Source organism: Nomascus leucogenys, chromosome 12 (genome assembly GCF_006542625.1).
Source record: "Nomascus leucogenys isolate Asia chromosome 12, Asia_NLE_v1, whole genome shotgun sequence".
Lineage (NCBI taxonomy): Eukaryota > Metazoa > Chordata > Mammalia > Primates > Hylobatidae > Nomascus > Nomascus leucogenys.
The window spans coordinates 21,849,540-21,872,321 of NC_044392.1; the positions used below are offsets into that span (position 1 = coordinate 21,849,540).

The following is a 22,782-nucleotide window of genomic DNA, read 5'->3' on the forward strand; positions in this document are numbered from 1 at the left end:
AGTCTATTACAATTCTACCACCTCATCAGTCGTGTTCATAATAGCACATAGTAAACAGTAATTTTTTTTTTTTTGAGACATGGTCTGGTTTTGTCATCCAGGCTGGAGTGCAGTGGTGTGATCTTGGCTCACTGCAACCCCTCCCTCCCAGGCTCAAGCCATCCTTCCACCTTGGCCTTCCGAGTAGCTGGGACTACAGGCACATTTCACCACACCCTGCTAATATTTGTACTTTTTGTAGAGACAGGGTTTTGTTTGCCATGTTGCCCAAGCTGGTCTCGAACTCTTGAGCTCAAGTAATCTGCCTGCCTCAGCCTCCCAAAGTGCTGGCATTACAGGCATGAGCAACTGCACTCGGCCAATTTTTTGAATACATGAATAAAGAAACAAGTGACAGCTGAACTTTTCCTAATATGAGAGGTTCCAACAAACTTCTAAGTGTAATTCATGTAATACAGTAGGCTTTACTAAAATCTCATTTATATTTCAGTGTTATGTTTTACATAGTTACTCTAAAAATTATATGGTAGACAAAATCTCTTTAACTAGGGCTGAATAGATTTTAGAATCTGTAATAATGTAAAGGATATGTTGGAGATTTACATTCATTTGTTGAGCTATCACAATAGTACAGTACACAGTACAGTAGTATGACTAATACAGTAATCCCTCCTTTTTTCATTTGATAGGTATGTTTTATCTGTATACATTTGAAGATATGTTTTATTTCTGTACACATTTGAAGTTCCAGGTCAATTTGTCTAGAGTCAATTCACTTAATAGTCAATTCTCCATATACCAAGTTGCCTAAAATTCAATCTCCTTTTTTCTGCTTATCCATGTGTTATCTAATTAGCATGGAGAGATGGTTTAATAATTACTTTTTAGCCAGCTTACATAAGGGAGCTCCCCATTTGATTTTAATACTTCTAACATTGGCATTTAGTGCTATAAATTTCCCTCTACACACTGCTTTGAATGTGTCCCAGAGATTCTGGTATGTTGTGTCTTTGTTCTCATTGGTTTCAAAGAACATCTTTATTTCTGCCTTCGTTTCATTATGTACACAGTAGTCATTCAGGAGCAGGTTGTTCAGTTTCCATGTAGTTGAGTGGTTCTGAGTGAGTTTCTTAATCCTGAGTTCTAGTTTGATTGCACTATGGTCTGAGAGACGTTTGTTATAATTTCTGTTCTTTTACATTTGCTGAGGAGCGCTTCCAACTATGTGGTCAATTTTGGAACAGGTGTGGTGTGGTGCTGAAAAAAATGTATATTCTGTTGATTTGGGGTGGAGAGTTCTGTAGATGTCTATTAGGTCCACTTTGTGCAGAGCTGAGTTCAATTCCTGGATATCCTTGTTAACTTTCTGTCTCATGTTGACAGTGGGGTGTTAAAATCTCCCATTATTATTGTGTGGGAGTCGAAGTCTCTTTGTAGGTCACTCAGGACTTGCTTTATGCATCTGGGTGCTCCTCTATTGGGTGCATATACATTTAGGATAGTTAGCTCTTCTTGTTGAATTGATCCCTTTACCATTATGTAAATGGCCTTCTTTGTCTCTTTTGATCTTTGTTGGTTTAAAGTCTATTTTATCAGAGACTAGGATTGCAACCCCTGCCTTTTTTTGTTTTCCTTTTGCTTGGTAGATCTTCCTCCATCCCTTTATTTTGAGTCTATGTGTGTCTCTGCATGTGAGATGGGTTTCCTGAATACAGCACACTGATGGGTCTTGACTCCTTATTTAATTTGCCAGTCTGTGTCTTTTAATTGGAGCATTTAGCCCATTTACATTTAAAGTTAATATTGTTATGTGTGAATCTGATCCTGTCATTATGATGTTAGCTGGTTATTTTGCTCGTTAGTTGATGCAGTTTCTTCCTAGCCTTGATGGTCTTTACAATTTGGCATGTTTTTGCAGGGGCTGGTACCGGTTGTTCCTTTCCATGTTTAGTGCTTCCTTCAGGAGCTGTTTTAGGGCAGGCCTGGTGGTGACAAAATCTCTCAGCATTTGCTTGTCTGTAAAGTATTTTATTTCTCCTTCACTTATGAAGCTTAGTTTGGCTGGATATGAAATTCTGGGTTGAAAAATTCTTTTCTTTAAGAATGTTGAATATGGGCCCCCACTCTCTTCTGGCTTGTAGAGTTTCTGCCGAGAGATCAGCTGTTAGTCTGATGGGCTTCCCTTTGTGGGTAACCCGACCTTTCTCTCTGGCTGCCCTTAACATTTTTTCCTTCATTTCAACTTTGGTGAATCTGACAATTATGTGTCTTGGAGTTGCTCTTCTCGAGGAGTATCTTCGTGGCATTCTCTGTATTTCCTGAATCTGAATGTTGGCCTGCCTTGCTAGATTGGGGAAGTTCTCCTGGATAATATCTTGCAGAGTGTTTTCCAACTTGGTTCCATTCTCCCCGTCACTTTCAGGTACACCAATCAGACGTAGGTTTGGTCTTTTCACATAGTCCCATGCTTCTTGGAGGCTTTGTTCTTTTTATTCTTTTTTCTCTAAACTTCCCTTCTCACTTCATTTCATCTTCCATCACTGATACCCTTTCTTCCAGTTGATCGCATCGGCTACTGAGGCTTCTGTATTCTTCACGTAGTTCTCGAAACTTGGCTTTCAGCTCCATCAGCTCCTTTAAGCACTTCTCTGCATTGGTTATTTTAGTTATACATTCGTCTGATTTTTTTTCAAAGTTTTTAACTTCTTTGCCATTGGTTTGAATTTCCTCCTGTAGCTCAGAGTAGTTTGTCTGAAGTATCTAATAAATCATAGATTCTATCCATTTTTCAACACTTTTCAGACTTTTGGATTTAATCTAGTGACTAAAGATCCTTTTTTAGAATTCTATGTTCCTAACAATAAATATTTATCAATAGTATTCAAAACAACAATAACTAGTTATGCAATGCTATCTTGATCCCATCACTAAAAACAAAAAAAGTACTATTTTGTGTTTTATAATCCAATAATATCTATGAATTAGATATCTTAAATAATAATAATCCCTGTAGATTTGACAATCAATCATTATTGAATCAGGTTATCCACTGTCGTGGCTACAGATATGTTTTAAAACATGGTTTTCATTCTGGTAAACAAAGCTCAAGAAACCCAAGCCTGCTATGCTTTAGAATGTCATTCTAAACATTATTTAATGTCTCAGATAATGAATCATGGCTAGTGTGAGAGTATTGTCTGTAATATAAAAGACTTTAATTTCTCATATTGCATGCTCTCTAAAGGTAAAATAATGTCTATTATAAAGCAAACTGTAGTATTTGCAAGTGTCCGTCCTCAATCTGCCTGATATTCATCCCTCAAAATTCAACCCAAATGTCTTTTCCAACTCATAAAACCGCCTCAACCTCTTCCACTGAGTAGGATGCTTCTTGTCTAGGCTCCCACAGACATATATCACTATTTCAGCACTTAAAAAAATGATTTGTAAACTTGTTTTTCTTTTCCATTACATCATGTCCATCTAAGAGGTAGAGAAAAAAAAAAACTGAATGGCTATTTATGATCCTAGCATTTAGGTCGGTCACTGACATAAAGAAGGTGTTTAAAAATGTTTGGCTGCGCATGGTGGTTCATGCCTTGTAATCCTAGCACTTTGAGGCGGAGGTTGCAGTGAGCTGAGATCATGCTACTGCACTCCAGCCTGGGTGACAGAGTGAGACCCTGTTTCAAAAAAAATAAAAATAAAAAAATGTTTGTTCCATGAATAAAATAGATTTTATGATTACAGAATAAAGTCTGTTAAGTCCAGACTTTTGCTAATATTTCTCATACTATGATTAACGTTACTTAGCAACTTAAGAAAAAGTCTGAAATTAGTGCTCAATAATTAGATACCTGCAAGGTTTTAAACATTCCACCTTTTTACCCAAGCCTTGTTTTCCCCTTTTTACCTAAGCTGCAAAGAATGGAAATAAATATTTAAGTGCGATCTGATGATGGATCAGTAGCTATGACTACATAAGCTTTAATTTCATTTCCCTCTTTTGTTTTTCAGCTACCTTTATTTTAAACTTGGCTGCTACATGTAGAAAGTTAAAGCATTAGATTTTGTTTTTTGTTTTTGGTTTTTTTTTTTTGAGACAGAGTCTCACTCTGTCACCCAGGCTGGAGTGCAGTGGTGCAATGTCGGCTCACTGCAACCTCCGCCTCCCGGGTTCAAGTGATTCTCCTGCCTCAGTCTCCCGAGTAGCTGGGACTACAGGCATGTGCCACTACGCTCGGCTAATTTTTGTATTTTTAGTAGAGACGGGGTTTCGCCATGTTGGCCAGGCTGGTCTTGAATTCCTGACCTCAGGTGATCCACCTGCTTTGGCCTCCCAAAGTGCTGGGATTACAGGCGTGAGCCACCGCGCCCAGCCTCTTTTTTCTTTTGAGACAAGGTCTCTTTTTGTCGCCTAGGCTGGAGTGTAGTGGCACAATCTCGGCTCACTGAAACCTCTGCGTCCTGGGTTCAAGTGATCCTCCAGACTCAGCCTCCCAAGTAACTGGGACTATAGGCATGTGCCACCACACCCAGCTAACAGTTGCATTTTTTTGTAGAGACGAGGTTTCACCACGTTGCCCAGGCTAAATTCCTGGGTTCAAGTGATCCACCTGCCTTGGCCTCCCAAAGAGCTGGGATTACAAGCATGAGCCACCATGCCTGGCCTTAAAAAAATACTTTTTTAAAAAAGGTATTACTCTTCCCAATGTTCATACAGAAGCTTTGAGAATTAAAATCATATTTTGAGCAAAAAATCCTTAATATTAAAACATTATTGAGGAAATCATAAAGGCTGTGGCTTTAGCAAATATATAGACAAATGGTAATAATTAAACCATGCTGTTTAAGAAGGTGTTAGGCTGCACATGGTGGCTCACGCTTGTAATCCCAGCACTTTGGGAGGCCAAGGCGGGCAGATCATGAGGTCAGGAGATCGAGACCATGGTGAAACTCCGTCTCTACTAAAAATACAAAAAAAAATTAGCCGGGCGTGGTGGCGGGCGCCTGTAGTCCCAGCTACTCGGAGAGGCTGAGGCAGAATGGCGTGAACCCAGGAGGCGGAGCTTGCAGTGAGCTGAGATTGCGCCACTGCACTCCAGCCTGGGCGACAGAGCGAGACTCCATCTCAAAAAAAAAAAAAAGTGTTATATTTTCCAATAACCTCAACCAATTAGGAAAAGCTACTTTCAGGAGTCCGAGGTCTTTATGTTTAAGATACATCACTTAATAGTCATCCCCTCTAGTGAAAACCAAGCACTAATTGTGCCACTTTCTCTTTACTTTCTTTTACTTGGCCACAGTTTTTAAGGAATTCAAACCTTAGGTATAACCCGGCATTTTACAACTTATAAAATTCCCTAGTTATTTTGAAAGCCCAGGTGCCAAAGCATCTACATTTCTCCTGTAGATTTTGCTATTCCTAGAAATTTGTGGGAGGTACTTGGTGTGAGGAGCAAAGGCCACTTAAGAAAACATAAACTTGGCTTTTATGTTTTGTCTGGGGACAAAGACATGAAAATATAAGACTACTGTGCTTTCTCAAAGGAATACTGGACAGAACACAGGAGTCATTGTTTCCTTCTTTTTTTTTTTTTTTTTGAGATGGAGTCTTGCTCTTGTGGCCCACAGTGGAGTGCGATGGCATGATCTCGGCTCACTACAACCTCCACCTCCTGGGTTCAAGCGATTCTCCTGCCTCAGCCTCCCGAGTAGCTGGGATTACAGGTGCCCGCCACCACAACTGGCTAATTTTTGTAATTTTAGTAGAGATGGGATTTCACCATGTTGGCCAGGCTAGTCTCGAACTCCTGACCTCAGGTGATCCGTCCACCTCAGCCTCCCAAAGTGCTGGGATTACAGGCATGAGCCACCAGGCCCAGCTTGTTTCCTTTCTTCTTGTGCTCTGGGTACAACCTAGTATGGAGTGTTGTAATAAATATATGTTCGGGCAAGTATATAACTCCTGAATTTACTCTGACAACAAACAAATGACCATTTGTGTGATCTGTTATCTTTATTCTTGCCACCAGTATAAATCAGGGGTCAGCGAACTTTTTTTTATAAAGGACTAAATAGTAGATATTTTAAGCTTTGTGAGTCACATAAGGTCTCTGTTACATGCTTTGTTTTTTTCAGCATTGTAAAAATTCCTTCTTAGTTCATGGGCTGATTAAAAAGATTGTAGGCCAATTTCACCCAGAAGCTGTAGCTTGCTGACCCCTGGTACAGATAGTTTTAAGACTATCTGCTGGGCATGGTGGCTCATGCCTGTAAATCCCAGCACTTTGGGAGGCCAAGGAAGGTGTATCATTTGAGCTCAGGAGTTCAGGACCAACCTGGCAAACATGGTGAAATGCTTCCTCTGCTAAAAATACAAAAATTAGCCAGGCATGGTGTCATGTGCCTGTAATCCCAGCTACATGGGAGGCTGAGGCGGGAGAATCGCTTAAGCCCGGGAGGTGGAGGTTGCAGTGAGCTGAGATTGCACCACTACAGTCCAGCGTGGGTGACAGATTGAGACTCTGTCTCAAAAAAAAAAAAAAAAAAAGACTATTTGATGCCAATCATGTTTTTGAGAACAGAGTCAAGAGTGGGGCAGCAGGAGGAGAGAGCAAAGAATAGTCTGGTGATATCACTAGTATTCAAGCTCCACGAATGGCCATTTCATATACTCCAAGGTGTACTAATGTTACTATAAAGGAATTGAAGAATGTCATTCTTTGTTTTTTTTGAGACCAAATCTCGCTCTGTCGCCCATGTTGGAGTGCAATGGTGCAATCTCGGCTCACTGCAACCTCCACCTCCCCGGTTCAGGCAATTCTCCCTGCCTCAGCCTCCCGAGTAGCTGGGATTACAGGTGCCCGCCACCATGCCCGACTAATTTTTTGTATTTTTAGTAGAGACAGGGTTTCACTATGTTGGCCAGGCTGGCCTCAAACTCCTGACCTCAGGTGATATACCCGCCTTGGCCTCCCAAAGTGCTGGGATTACAGGCATGGGCCACCACGCCCAGCCTCATTCTTTGTATTAAACACACAGAAAATTACTTCAAAATCAAAATCTCTTTTTTAAATTTACAATCACAGAAAAAAATGAATTTAAATAATATGACATAATTTCAGACAATAAAAAACAAAGTTTTTATTACAAGGTGCTTATAAAAATGATCTAGCAAAGAGTGTTAGGTTATTTCAGTTCCAAGTTCTCTTTTTCAAAAAGTTTTTTTTTTTTGAGACAGAGACTCGCTCTGTCCCCCAGGCTGGAGTGCAGTGGTGCAATCCTGGCTCACTGCAAGCTCCGCCTCCCGAGTTCACGCCATTCTCCTGCCTCAGCCTCCCAAGTAGCTGGGACTACAGGTGCCCGCCACCATGCCCGGATAATTTTTTGTATTTTTTAGCAGAGACAGGGTTTCACCGTGTTAGCCAGGATGGTCTCGATCTCCTGACCTTGTGATCTGCCCGCCTCGGCCTCCCAAAAAAGTTTTTTTTTTTGTTTGTTTGAGACAGAGTTTTATTCTTTTTGCCCAGGCAATGGCGTGATTGTGGCTCACTGCAACCTCTGCCTCCTGGGTATAAGTGATTCTCCTGCCTCAGCCTCTCAAGTAGCTGGGGTTACAGGTGCGCAGCACCACCATGCCTGGCTAATTTTGTATTTTTAGTAGAGACGGGGTTTTGTCATGCCGGCTGGGCTGGTCTTGAACTCCTGACCTCAGGTGATCTGCCCACCTCAGCCTCCCAAAGTGCTGGGATTATAGGCGTGAGCCACCACACCCAGCCTAAAAAGCTTTTTTAAGTCTCTAAAGAAGTGGCCTGAACTTAAGTGAAAGATAAATTAGAGAAAGGTGCAATGATTTATAAAGAAAAATGAAGCATTTCCCTTTTGGCTCATCTTCAAATTTAGAAAATAATTAAAATGTAAAAAAAACTAAGTCTAACAACATTCAATGTAGATTCATTGAAAACCACTTACTGTGAACAACGTATCAAATTCACTTTCTTTTTTTTTTTTTTTTTTTGAGACGGAGTCTTGCGCTCTCACCCAGGCTGGAGTGCAGTGGCGCGATCTCGGGTCACTGCAAGCTCCACCTCCCGGGTTCATGCCATTCTCCTGCCTCAGCCTATCCGAGTAGCTGGGACTACAGGCGCCCGCCACCACGCCCGGCTAATTTTTTGTATTTTTAGTAGAGACGGGGTTTCACCGTGGTCTCGATCTCCCGACCTCGTGATCCGCCCGCCTCGGCCTCCCAAAGTGCTGGGATTACAAGCGTGAGCTACCGCGCCCGGCCCAAATTCACTTTCTAAATGAAGAAAGGGCCAGGTATGGTGGCTCACGCCTATAATCCCAAAACTTTGGGAGGCCGAGGCAGGTGGATCGCTTGAAGTCAGGAGTTTGAGACCAGCCTGACCAACATGGTGAAACCCTATCTCTACTAAATATACAAAAATTAGCTGGGTGTCATGATGGTCATCTGTAATCCCAGCTGCTCGAAAGGCTGAGGCAGGAGAATCACTTGAACCAAGGAGGCAGAGGTTGCAGTGGGCCAAGATCACGCCATTGCACTCCAGCCTGGCTGATAGAACAAGACTCTGTCTCGAGAAAATAAAAATAAATAAATAAATAAATAAAAAATAAAAATAAAAATCAAGGGGAAAGGCCGGGCGTGGTGGCTCATGCCTGTAATTCCAGCACTTTGGGAGGCCAAGTGGGGTAGATCACAAGGTCAAGGAGTTTGAAACCAGCCTGGCCAACATGGTGAAACCCTGTCTCTACTAAAAATACAAAACAAGTAGCTGGGCGTGGTGGTGGGCACCTGTAATCCCAGTTACCTGGGAGGCTGAGGCAGGAGAATTGCTTGAACCTAGGAGGCGGAAGTTGCAGTGAGCCGAGATCGCACCATTGTACTCCAGCCTGGGTGACAGAGCAAGACTCTGTCTCAGAAAAACAAAAACAAAAAATAAATCAAGAGAGACTGGAGTAAGAAAATGTGGCACATATACACCATGGAATACTATGCAGCCATAAAAAATGATGAGTTCATGTCCTTTGTAGGGACATGGATGAAACTGGAAAACATCATTCTCAGTAAACTATCGCAAGGACAAAAAACCAAACACCGCATGTTCTCACTCATAGATGGGAATTGAACAATGAGAACTCATGGACACAGGAAGGGGAACATCACACTCCAGGGACTGTTGTGGGGTTGGGGGAGGGTGGAGGGACAGCATTAGGAGATATACCTAATGCTAAATGACGAGTTAATGGGTGCAGGAAATCAACATGGCACATGGATACATATGTAACAAACCTGCACATTGTGCACATGTACCCTAAAACCTAAAGTATAATAAAAAAAAAAAAAAATTCTGAAAAAAAAAAAAAAATCAAGAGAAAAACCTTAATTGGTAAGTTGATATCTCATTTTTCCTAATAGTGTGAATTTAATGAAGACTAGCAGGACTAAATTGATTTATTACATGTTTTTACATGAATTTAAGCAATAATACAGGCATAATTTCAGACAACAAAAACCAAGGCTATTTATGGGAGGTCCTAGTCATAGGGACTGTGTCCCCACAAGCTGACATAATAAATTAGTATTCTCAAGCCAATGACTGGATATATATACTCTTGTATTCTATTAATCTGGACCCTCAAAGAGACCCTGTAAGAATCAGATAGGGTTGGGCACAGTGGTGCATGCCAATAATCCCAGCACTTTGGGAGGCCAAAGCGGGTGGATTGCTAGAGCCCAGGAATTCAAGACTAGCCTGGGCAACATGGTGAAACCCCGTCTCTATAAAAAATACAGCAATCAGCCAGGCATGGTGATGCATGACTGTAGTCCCAGCTACTCCAGAGGCTGAGGCAGGAGGCTCAGTTGAGCCTCCAGAGTAGCTGGGACTACAGTAGGAGGAGGAGGTTGCAGTGAGCCAAGATCACGCCACCGCACTCCAGCCTGGGTGAGAGTGAGATCCTGCCTGGAAAAAAAAAAGAATAGAAATAAACGAACAAAATTCACTCATTTTAGTATTTCTATTTGTTTTGTATGTTGAATCTGCAAGAGACATAGCAAGAGAATGATTAGGGTTGAAAAGGAAATGCATCATATGGTTCTTTACCACAGGTTCATTAACAAAGCCTTAGTAGATCTTTACCACTGGAATACTTAAAAGGATAGTCAACTATCTATCGAAATAAATCAACATAATTCTTTGATAAAGAGAATGGGAAGCTACAGAAGCCTAATGTAAAGATAAATACATTTTCTTTTTAGTTCCCATGATAAAGCATCTTTAAGAGCCAAAAAAACAATGAAATGAAGTAAAAGTAGACTGCTTGGAGTGACTTTACTAGTTTTCTTCATAGTCATGAAATTTCAGGGCAATACTTTTAATCGTTTTAGTCAAAAAGATTACTGAGGGAGGGACATTTTGTCATCCTGTGCCACAGAGCTCCAGCTTGAATTTTTTGTTAGCAGTATACTGGAAGAATAAAGTCCCTGACTATAGTTTAAAATCATCATACAGAATCACAGGAATATATAAGAAACAATCTCTTAAAAAAAGGAAGCTTTTTACATATGAATATAGAAATATCTCTGTATATATGTTAAGTAAAAATAAGAAAGTGCAGAAAAGTAAGCCAGGTGCCATGGCTCATGCCTGTAATCCCAGCACTTTGGGAGGCTGAGGTGGGTGGATCACTTACCCAGGCGTTTGAGATCAGCCTGGGTAACATGGCAAAACCCCATCTCTACAAAAGATACAAAAATTAGCCAGGCGTGGTGGTGCATGCATAGTCTCAGCTACTTGGCGGGCTAAGGCAGGAGGACTGCTTGGGCCGGAGAGATTGAGGCTGCAGTCAGCCCTGGTTGTGCCACTGCACTCCAGCCTGGATGAGAGAGTGAGACCTTGTCTCAAATTAAAGAAAAAAAAGACAGAAATGAGAGTTTATACAGCCAAAATTATACAGACAAGATAATTTTATCCATGAATTTCTGTAAATCTCCAAAAAATATAAACTGACAACATTGGTTGCTTTTGATGAAGAGAGACTGGCTGGCTGAAGGACAGAGGGGACAGGGAGACTTTTTAATGCATATTTACAGTAACTTTTAAGTTCTGAATCATATGAATACAAGTACAACCATATTTAAAAATAAAACTGTATTTATAACAAAGGTAAACCAACAGACAAAACAATCATCTTACCAGATCTTGGGTATCTTAGAGGGGGTCGACGTAAGCTGATTACAAGATCTTCACTCACTGCTAATATAGGAAGAGAAAACATTTAAAAATATATAAAATGTGAAACATACTAGCTTTATTACATGATCATCCCTTATTTATTCAACAAAGGTTTACAGAGCTTTTATTTATGCTAGAGAAGTAGAGACGAGTTTTCCAAGTGACAACTGTTGTGAACTAGTGATGATAGTTAACTAGAGACAAGCTTCCTGCCATATAAAATTTATAGTCTTGATGGATAAATTTGCATTTTTTCTCAGCAAACCGTAGTTGTAGGAAGGAAAGAAATACTAAATAAAATTCTTCTAAATTGCTCAATTAAAAACCAAAATCTGTATTACGGTACCAACTCAATTATCTATTCCATTTGTGACTGACCCTCATTGTGGATTATTTATGGAATATTTAAATTTCAGGGTTAACATCCTGAGACTTAATACACTCATTCTATTTAACCTTGTGTTGAAGAAATGTAAATTAATTTTAAATAAAAACATTAATGTGGGCCAGGGTTTATTTTAGACCATCTATAGTTCAATAGCATAGGGATAGTGGAGAAGCCGATCCTATTAAAATGTTAATTTTAGTCTAGAAAACCACCTATAAAAGTATGTTTTCTCCAAGTACCTCACATAACATATTCTAAAACCAAATATTTATCAAAATTTGGATTATATTATATTTTGTTTCATTCATCTGTATAAAAAAGCATTATGTCTTAGCTCTGAGTTGCAAAAAGCACATTCTGGAACTTTGACGATCCCCTTAAATATTCCAGCTCTAAAATTCTATGAAATATCTATCTTAGTATTTCACACATCAAGTATTTAGAACTTATATCGATATCTTTAAAAATAAATCTTGCCAGCCTGGGCAACATACTGAGACCCTGTCTCCACATAAAATTAAAAAATTAACTGGGCATAGTGGTGTGTGCCTGTAATCCCAGCTATTTGGGAGGCAAAGGCAGGAGGATGATAGCTTGAGTCCAGGAGTTTGTGGCTGCAGTATAACTGCACTGCACTCCAGCCTGGGTGACAGTGAGACCCTGTCTCTTTAAAACAAAAACAAAACCCTGCACACGTGATAATAAAGGCAAATTTTAGTTCCTGTTACTCCACATATTACAACTACTTTCCTCTTTTTCTTCTCTATACTTCTAGCCTTTTCAGGTTTAATTAAAACCTAAAATCTGTTTTTGGTTTGTCTGCTTTTACTAAGCTATGTTTAATCAAATTTACTCTACAGACATCAATCACTACTTCAGTTCCCATCTTTTCATTTAAGAAGCATTTCCTGTACGTGCTACTATATACATAGCCCATAGCCAAGTAAAGTACTTGAAAGACACAGGGTACCAGAGAGAGGTATGAGAGAATAAAATATCAAGTACCCTTCTTTGGTAGGAGGCTCCTTCACTTGTCTGCTTTTGTTCACCACTGCACCCTCAAATCAAAGCATGGAGACTGGCACAAAGTAGGTGCTCAATAAGTAGCTGGAGAATGAATGCTCTAACTACAGCAGCTAGAGAAGCAAATGTTCATGATAAAATAGTAAGCATTTAAGAACAACTATCTGATTATTTAGCTAGAAACCACACTAGTAGAACAAAAATACCCATTTAACTTTTGGAAAAGTAAATAGAATTTGTCCTAATATATTTTTGGATTATAAAATTAGTGTCATAATTTCCAGAAAGGAATGAATCTGGCCACAGGAGAATAACCGTTATGTAGGTATATATGACCTGAATTGATTAAACAACCTAACGGCTATTTTAAGTGAAAACAACTCAATTATGGAATTTCAAACAATGAGAAGATTTCAAACTATATTCCTGTTCTGAATTAATCAACATTTTTCAAGTCTTCCAATAACAAGATAGATAACCAAATGATGCAGATATTTTTACTATGTTGTTTTATAAGGTGGTCCTTTGGTACAGGTATTTTTTTTTTTAGACGGACTGTGGCTCCATCACCCAGGCTGGAGTGCAGTGGTGTGATCTCGGCTCACTGCAACCTCTGCCTCCCGGGTTCAAGCGATTCTCCTGCCTCAGCCTCCTGAGTAGCTGGGATTACAGGTGCCCACCACCATGCCTGGCTAGTTTTTGTATTTTTAGTAGAGACGGGGTTTTCACCATATTGGCTAGGCTGGTCTCGAACTCCTGACCTCATGATCCGGCCACCTTGGCCTCCCAAAGTGCTGGGATTAAAGACATGAGCCACCGTGCCTGGCCTAGGTCTTTATTCTTAAGGGCATCTTTGCATAATTTTCTCTCAGACCACACTGGTAGCCTTATATACAATTATAGCACTATTTTGAATATGAAAGTTAAACTGAATGTCTATCATTCTATGAGGAAGAAGGGCTTATCTTTACCTTAAACTTGTACTTAAAGCAGTCCTCCATCAAAGAGTGACTCCATTTAAATAATTTCTCTTAGACTTTATAAGCATTTAATAATTCCCTAAACTCTCCTTTCATTAAGAGGCATGGGATGGGAACATGCCAAGTATTAGATGTAGTATAAAAGCATCTTTTAGAGGAAGAAAACCCTGAGTATCTCAAACCTCTCAAAGACAGACATACTCTTATTTCTAGTAATACTGAATGCACAGTATGCTATCGATACAGTCCAGGTAATCTATGTACAGATTCCATTTAATCTGTCATTTATATTGGTAAACATTTTCAATTTCCATTTATAGCATAAGCTTCTTGAGAAAAAGGACATACTTAAGCAAAATTGTATGAACTTCACATCTCTTGTAAAGGGCTATGAGAAAAAAAAACCTCACTTGCATGTTTTACTGGGTACAAAGTGATTTCAAATGTACTATCTCATTTCTTCAGAGGCCCTGTGAGTTATGTGGGGCCAATTAACACAGATAAAGGCCTAGGGCTCAAGATGGGTGAGTAACTTCACTGAGGTCCAATGCTCTTCCCCCAACCTCATGCAGCCATGGTGTACTTCATTAGCAGTTCTTAAATATGAGCCTAATATAAACTCCAAAAAGACTATTCAAGACATTCTATTACTTAATAGTTTTATAATGGTCTGGAGGCTAGCACTCAGTAGTCTTCATTATACCAATTTACTTAACTCCGTAATTTTTATAAATTACTCTAGATTTAAAATTTGACATTTTTGCTTTCCCAGGTATACAATAAAATCTACCGCAAATAAATTCAAGATTATGGTTTTCCAAAATGGCCCAGAAAATCTGATTATAGCATCATTATTCAAAGCATTTTTCTAAGATCATTTATAATCTTAACACAGTAACATAGACTATTCAAGGAATATAGGATAGGCCAGGCATGGTGGCTGATGCCTGTAATCCCAGCACTTTGAGAGGCCAAGGCGGGTGGATCACCTGAGGTCAGGAGTTTGAGACCAGCTTGGCCAACATGGTGAAACCCTATGTCTACTAAAAATACAAAAATTAGACAGGTGTGGTGTCAGGCACCTGTAATCCCAGCTACTCGGGAGGCTAAGGCAGGAGAATTGTTTGAACCTGGGAGGTGGAGGTTGCAGTGAGTGCAGATGGCACCACTGCACTCCAGCCTGGGCAACAGAGCAAGACTTTGTCTCAAAAAAGAAAAAAGAAAAAAAAATTAGCATAAAGGTGTTTTTATTTGAAACTGAACTTGATCCAGACATACTTATTCTACGTTTAGAATACAACAGTTCACATTATAAAGCATAATCTTATTAGAAACAGGTAAATAAGTCAGGATCCGGGTACTAAAAACCAAGGATTATCAGTTTTAATAGCTATGATCGTTTATTATTGTGAGACTTTCCTAATATCAAAAAAAGCAAATTGAAAATTAAATGGAACTAAAACCCAAAGCATTAATAACTGGACTTGATCCTTTCTCCAGCTTTTAAAAATATTTTAATCAGCTTTTAAAACTTAAGTGAACTATTAAATGTAGCCTACTTCCACGTTACATTGATTCTAAGACAATTTTTTTAAACACTTTAACATCTTTGAAATTGGGATGCATCATATAATTATGGCATACTACTATAAATTACCAAAAAATTGGCAGCATTTTCCCTTGCTAGGTGGTACGTAAAACAATGATGGTGTTTCTTATAGTCGATAGCATCTTAAGATTTGATAAACCACAGTATTAAACTGAAAAGACTGATCACACTGTATCAAGATTTTACCATGAAGAAAACTTAATCCATTTTAAACAGAGGGCAGTATGACATATTCATTCATTTGACATTTAACAAACTTTACTGAGTAGCTAGTTATGACATGAAAGAATGATAGTGAGGCACTTGGGGGACAATGAAAGGGCTCTGGAGAAGACAAACCTGGGTTTAAATTTTGGCTCAGTCACATATGTGATCTTACAGAATTGTCTTAGCTTCTCTGTGTTTCAGTTTTCTCTTCTACGAAATTGGTATAATATCTATCTTACAAGGTTATATGGGTGGCTGGTACTCTTGAGTACTCATGTGTCTGCCCTTGTCTTTTCTTTACACATACTTACATTGCTTAATTCAATGAACATTTAAAAAGTTGGTAGGTAAGGAGAAAAACAAAAAGTTAACTATTCTTACCTGGAGCCTCTTGTATGCTCCTGACAGTTTTCTTTGAGATCGTTTGGCTTAAATCAGTTTGGGAAGATGGTTCATCCTCTAAAAAACAGACATAACAAGAGTTAAAACTCAGAATATATGACCTGGGAGATCATGGCACAGATTATGCATTTTTGTAACAATACATAAGCAAAAATGCAAGAAATTCGTTTCTTTAGAAACAGGTGGTTAGGTTTACCAAAACTTAGGAAATATACTAGTCAGAACTCCTCTTGAGACAGAATACAATGAATTCATCAGAATACAATAATATTTGCCATTGTTGTTTTACAAAAATATATTACTTCAGAAAATCAAAAAGATGGGGTAGAGAGTCACAAATGATGTGGAAGAAAGCAGAAGAGTGAAAAATGTTTAGATCCTTAAAGATTTAATAAAATAGGGGTAAATTCTTTACTTGTTAAAAAAAAGCCTATATAACTGCACTAGGCTCTGTGGGACTCAATACAATGTACCATATTTATTGCCTGCCATGTGCAAAGCATTCTTCCAGGTACTGAAAGATACTGAATTAAACCAAGTACTTAAATTACTATCAAATATATATGATAGGCTCCTTGTCTGCACAAACTCTGTAATCTTAAGAGATAAAACTAACACATATACGGGCTAAACTGTCTTGAGTTGCTACACCCAAAAGTAACTGACATAACTTTAACATAAAGTTTCCAAAATCAAGTCTTCAAATCTGTCAGTACCTTCACGAGTCAGCAGGTAAACTTGCAGCCTATCACCGCGCTCTAAGCTGAAAATCCACTCCTCCGCATATCAATAGCCTACCACAAACTGTGTCATCCCATTGTGACTCAGGTCCGCCACAGGTGCCTTACATGGGATTAACATGAAACTTCATCTGTGACTCAGTGTTAGGGTCCCAAAATGGGGGGGGCAGGGTGGGAGAGGACAGATTAAGGAAACTGATTCATCTATGACTTACCTAACACTATACACTCACTGTGTCAGCATCCCTTTTGTCCATTTAGACGAAAACTCTAATCAATAGTCTTGTTTTTCAGGTTACTTTGTCAGTCTGATTTGCCAGACTACTTGAGGTTACAGTGACGGCCACCAAAGTGGCAGATTTTTGGCAGGGACCACCACACTGGAGAAACAGCTATCAGCTCAAGTTTATCTGACACTGGGGAACATCAGTTCAGGAAAAATGAGTTACCCCATTTCGGTGAAAGTATTGGGTGAGGTCTCAAATCCATTCACTAAACTCAGCAATCCCTCGAAATGCCCACTCACAAAATTTCTCCTTCCTCTCTGCCCACCTGGGTGGGGAGGGAAAAAGACTGAAAGGTTAGATCGTCAGCTGGGGACTCTGGCCTGCGAGCGTTAAAGAAGGAAATGGAAGTGATTTCCGTAGAAACATCCGCAGGGTAGAGGGAACCGAAATGAAACCGAATCTGGAGTCATTCGCTGTCCCCTCGTGAAGGCCTGCAGAAAAAGGCAGCCCTGACTCCCCTAAATTGATGCCCGATGTTGGGCAGAGCGCCCCAGCCCTGCCCGGGTCGCTCCACACGACCATCTTTCCATTCCTTGGGTCAGGGTGGCCCTTGCACGACAGCACACGTCCAGAGCGGGCTGAGGAATACCCATTAGCCAATCCCAGTACTTAGTACCCAGGCGGGGATGAGCTCCACCGAGGCGCGCGCCCGCCCCCGCGCGTTCCCTGGCTCGCGGCTGGGACTGTTACCTCCGCGGTCCTCACCTTCAGAGGAATGAGAGTCCCGAAGCCCTCTCCTGGCCATAACGGGAGACGGCTGTAGCGGAGGCTGCTGTGAGTGCTGCTGCTGAAGACGGGTAGTCCTTCGCGTCTTCATCTCCTCGGCTTCCTGGGGTCGCGGCTGCCTCCGCTGCCTAGACCGAAGGTAGTACGCGCTTTCTCTCACTTCCTCTTTCGCAGAATCGGACCGGAACTCTTCTAGCCGGGTTCGTTTTCCCACCGGGGACCTTTCTTGGGCCACCAGGGGCTCGAAGTCGCCGTACACTTCTGGCGGCTCGTCCGAGAACCTCACTTCCCGCCGGCCCTGGCGCGACGGAGGAGTTCTGTACGCAGGCGCATCGCTGCTGCCGCCATTTTGAGGGGCGAGCCGGCCCCTTCCCTCTCGGATGGGGGCCCTGGGGGTGACGTACACACCCCATCCTTCCCGCACCGCCTCCGCCCGCCGCCCCTCGCCCGCCATAGTTGTTGACGTAGCTTTAGTCGATCGCGAAGATGGCTTTATGGACCCTAGGTTCTCCTGCCGGTGGTGGCGATGGCTTCTCGGGGGTATTAGGCGGTGGTCGCTGTGGTCAGGGAGGCAGTTGCGAGTCGCCGGGGCCGCCGCCTGCGTCGTCGCTGCTGTGTAGCAAACCTGCCTCTGGGCCCATGGTGTGTCTTGAGGGCTGTGAGAGAGGCAGTGCCTGAGCTGGGTCAGCTGCTGTGGATCGCTCCCGCCTCCTGGCTGGAGGCACCAAAGAGGAGGAGAAGGGGGAGGAGGACGTCTCTGCCATCGCCCTTAAGTAAAGGAGGGGTGGGGGCGATAGAAGGGTGGCAGGGCAACTTGCCTGTCCCAAGTCTAGCCGCTCGTGGCAAGTGTTGCCTGCGTGTAGGAGACTCCCGTCCTATCTCCTAGTACCAAGTCTCGGGGAAAACGAGTGAGACGAGGGTGGAGAAGACCAAGTTTAGCTTCTCGGCCCCAGGCTGTTGCGCAGTTTCCCTGGAATTTTTTTTGATCGACTGCTACGTTGACCATGTCCTTCCCAGTGTCCTTAGCAGGAGTGATGGCCAGAGAGATAACTTTTGCACATGCCATGTTTTCGTGGCAAAAATTTTAGTTTCAAGTTCCTTACGAGGGCGGTTACCTAGTTTTAAATTTTGTCACTTGTTGAGGGTGTACAAAATCCTATCCAGAGTCATACTCGTTGGATGTATTTTCTTTTCCGAAATGTACCCATAGGACACGTAACCTTATTCCTGGTCTTTAATATTTCTCGGTTTTATACCAAGCAGCACTGTTCGGAAGACCGTGGTAGTGCTACATTGTGCACAGTGAGAAATGAACAAGTTTTTTGATTAAAGACAGCACTGTAATTTTAAGTCGTGATCCATTATTTTTACTTTTATTCTGGATGTGACGTGATACTCTACATTTGATTTAGAATGCTTTATGGACTTTATGGAATAAGAAAGCATGGTAAAATCTATTTGTTTCACTTCCGTATACCATGTTTACAGATGTGGTTTATCTGCAAATACCTAACCAAATTTAGACACACTCAGAGAAGGTCGATTAAGTTCGTGTAAAGTCTGAATAATTATTGAAAGAAAGCTTAAATTGCCTTCAAATATACAACTTCTTGTAGGGCTTTGTATGATTGGAGTGAATAGATTTTAAAAATTGTAATTTGGATACCAGTTACAATGAGCGATTCTGAAAAGTTTGAAGGTGCTTGTTTATTCTTCCAAGTAATCACCCTAAAATGTTTCTGAGCAACTCATTTGTTGCTCAAACTTGGCACAAATTTCAACTACTGAAGTCGTAATGTGTACTATGTTTTTATTTTATTTTTATTTTTGAGACGGAGTCTTGCTCTGTCACCCAGGCTGGAGTCCAGTGGCGCGATCTCGGCTCACTGCAACCTCCGCCTCCCGAGTTCACGCCATTCTCCTGCTTCAGCCTCCGCAACAGCTGGGACTACAGGCGCATGCCGCCACGCCCGGCTGATTTTTTTGTATTTTTAGTAGAGACAGGGTTTCACCGTGTCAGCCAGGATGGTCTCGATCTCCTGACCTCGTGATCCGCCCCTCGGCCTCCCAAAGTGCTGGGATTACAGGCGTGAGCCACCCCGCCCGACTGTGTACTATATTTTTACTAATATTGTCCATAAATTTGGCCACAGGCAGGAGGAATTACAGTTTTAGAGTGCGATAAGGTTTGGCGTGTTGGGAGCTTAGTTTATTGTAACTTTATATACAATATAGCTTTTAAAAACTGCAGGAACAGTAACAAAAGGGAGATTTCTTTCTTTCTCTTCTCTCTGTGTCTCTTTCTTCTTTCTTCTTGTCTTTTAAGGAAAAATGTCAGCCTGGATTAGATGGTATGTTTCGGAAATTAGCTAGATTTACTCTTCCAACAAAATGCTGAAAAGTATTGATATGGTAATACGTGGCTTTTATTTATGTTTTCAGTAGGGCTTTCTCTTTAAAGTGGCTATTACATTACTCATTCGTAACACAATAGTGTAAGTTCCTTAATAGATTTAATTATTAAATATAAATTTTATAGTAATATATCGAGTTAATATTATGAACATTAAAGCCTCCTTGAAACATTTTACCAAGACAGATGACTATATAGAAACTGGGATACTAGCTTATAAAACTTGGATACAGGCTTGTAAAACTTTGAGGGACAAATTAAAAAAGAGACGAGATTCTACATATTGAACAATTAGAGGAGAGGTTCTACATATTATTGAGTAATCAGAATATGCATATTTTGTAATTAAAACTGCTTGTAAAGGCTTAGGAATGGTCTTTCAACTAAATTAATGAGGCACTTACTGTAAAATTAGAGGTATGGTAACTTTAATGCTAACATACACACACACACACACACACACACACACACACACACACACACGCATAGGATTTTCCCTCTCGTCTAGGTTGTAAGCATACGGAAACCTATCTACTGTGACTGCCTCCTTCACCTAGAAACCTTACAGATACCAAACTTTCATCACTAGCTCTGAGGCAAAGCTAAACTGTTATGAAACTAGATACTCTGCTGTAGCTATTATCGAGACTATAAGAGTGGCTGAAAAGAGGTGACATTACAGGGACAGTAGACTCATAGCCAATATTATAAGGGATGCGCTGGGTCACTAAAAAAGGAGGCCTCAGCTCTGGATGTTGAAGTTACTTTGGGAATTTGAGAAATCTGGAGGAATTCAGTGACACAAAAAAGAAGACCGGTAAGAAAAGAAATGATTAAAACAAAGAATACACTTAATAATTCATTTACTTATCAAACGTGTGCCAGCAATGAGGAAGACTGCTTTACCTTTAGGGAATTTGCCATTTATAGGGAACGACAGAAACACGAAAAATTACAATTCAGATTAAATGGCATTAATTCACACACTTAGCTATTAGGGCTAGGTCTGGAAATCCTGTGCTCTTGAGACTGGGTTCCTAAGTCAGTTATTTTATTTCATTTTTAATTAATTTATTTAGAGACGGAGTCTCGCTTTTTCGCCTAGGCTGGAGTGCAGTGGTGCAATCTCAGCTTACTGCAGCCTCCCCCGACCCCGGGTTCAAGTGATTCTCCTGCCTCAGCCTACCGAGTAGCTGGGATTACAGGTGCCTGCCACCACGCCCAGCTAATTTTTGTATTTTTAGTAGAGATGGATTTTGCCATGTTAGCAAGGCTGGTCTTGAACTCCTGACCTCAGGTGATCCACCCGCCTTGGCCTCCGAAAGTGCTGAGATTACAGGCGTGAGTCACCATGCCCGGCCAAAATAATTATTTTAAGTGAAACATTTTAGAACAATAAATTTTTTGTACAGGAACTTTTTGCTTTAGGGTAAGCAGAAATTCATTTATTTAAAGAGATAAATCATCTATCTGTTGTGACTTAGTAGTAGAAATGAAGTAGGCAAACACTGTTAATTTTAATAAGGAAAAGATTATTAAAATATTAAACAGGAGGAAGTTAATTAAAGATATAGTAGCTGGCTCCATTTATTCCCCAGTCTTACAAATGATGGAAAAATATTTTAATGACTTAATACAAATGAAAATAGCTAGAAATGTTATACTGAAATTAATTAAACACAATAAAGTGAATGGAATATAGTATTCTACTTTTTGTTGAATTAGGAATTGCAGTTAATTATTAAACACCATCCAAGAGTGTTACGAAATCCTGTCACTTCTGCCAAAAGAGGGTGATTGAGAAGTGAAGGCACCAAAAATCACAGTAAATGAGGAATTATTAATTCAATAAATACTTGAGCTCCTATGTAGTAGGCAGTCCCTGTTCTCTGTGCTGGGGATACAGCAGTGAACAAAATAGACTAAAAGACAAAAAATGTTTCCTGCCTTCTTGGAGATTATATTCTATGGGAGGAGTCAGGCAAAAATCAAAATAAGTAAAATAGTGTGTTGGTCAGGACTGTTACGGAAAAAAAAAGAGGAAAGGGGAAGGGAGTTTTACATGAGTAGATTTCTTCTTGAAATTTGTTTAGATTTGTCCTGAATTGGTGTAGGCCAAGAACAGGAATTTTAGACTTGCTCGATTTTGCCCCCAACAAATTGCATGTTCTTGGGTAAATTGCTCGCCATCCCTTAATTTTCACATTTATAAAATTAGTAGATCAAAACAATAAGCTATTTTTTGTCACTACTGTCATTTAGCAGGCATGCTGCATATGTCATCTAATTTACTAATAATCTTATGAGGTAAGTAACGTTGTCCCCATTTGACACACGAGCAAACTGAGGTTTAGATTAGGCAACTCGTTTGATTACATGCTCCTCTTAATGGCACAGAGGGTGTGTTCCAGGACATGGTGCTTGCCATTATCATTTGGTACTGCTTCTCACTGTGTTGGTCCTATGAGTTTCTTCAGTCTATGAATTTCAGGTCAGAGTGGTCGACGTCTTACAGAGATGCCTGTAATCCTGTCAGATAGCATGAGATAGCATGGGACCTCTGCGGTTTGGTAGCGCATTTACCGCCCCTGTCGCCGGGTCAGACGACCTGGCAGTAGAGGGTGAAGGATGGAGAAGGCAGAAGGCAGGGCACAGAGACTACTAGTCCCAGGATTCCACGGGCGCCTTCCGGCGGAAAGTGTTTGTCATATGGGCGGGGACCCTGGACGACGTTCGGGCCGCGGCGGCC

At 40.8% G+C, this 22,782-nt stretch overlaps 1 protein-coding gene across 2 annotated transcripts in view; it reads right to left on the reverse strand.

The window, feature by feature from the left end:
• Positions 1 to 18,696, reverse strand: part of TOR1AIP1 (torsin 1A interacting protein 1) — a 41,420-nt gene extending 22,724 nt beyond the window's left edge. Inside the window, exons 1-3 of one of the 2 annotated variants that reach the window (XM_012511454.2) lie at positions 17,600 to 18,696; positions 15,847 to 15,924; positions 11,220 to 11,276 (exon numbers count right to left, since the gene is read on the reverse strand). In XM_012511454.2, coding sequence (XP_012366908.1) covers positions 11,220 to 11,276; positions 15,847 to 15,924; positions 17,600 to 18,074 — 610 coding nt within the window. In that variant the 5' untranslated portion in view covers positions 18,075 to 18,696. Of the gene's footprint in view, positions 1 to 11,219; positions 11,280 to 15,846; positions 15,925 to 17,599 lie in introns of both variants that reach the window. The other variant, XM_003258963.4, reaches the window with a different exon arrangement.
• Positions 18,697 to 22,782: the final 4,086 nt, after the last annotated feature.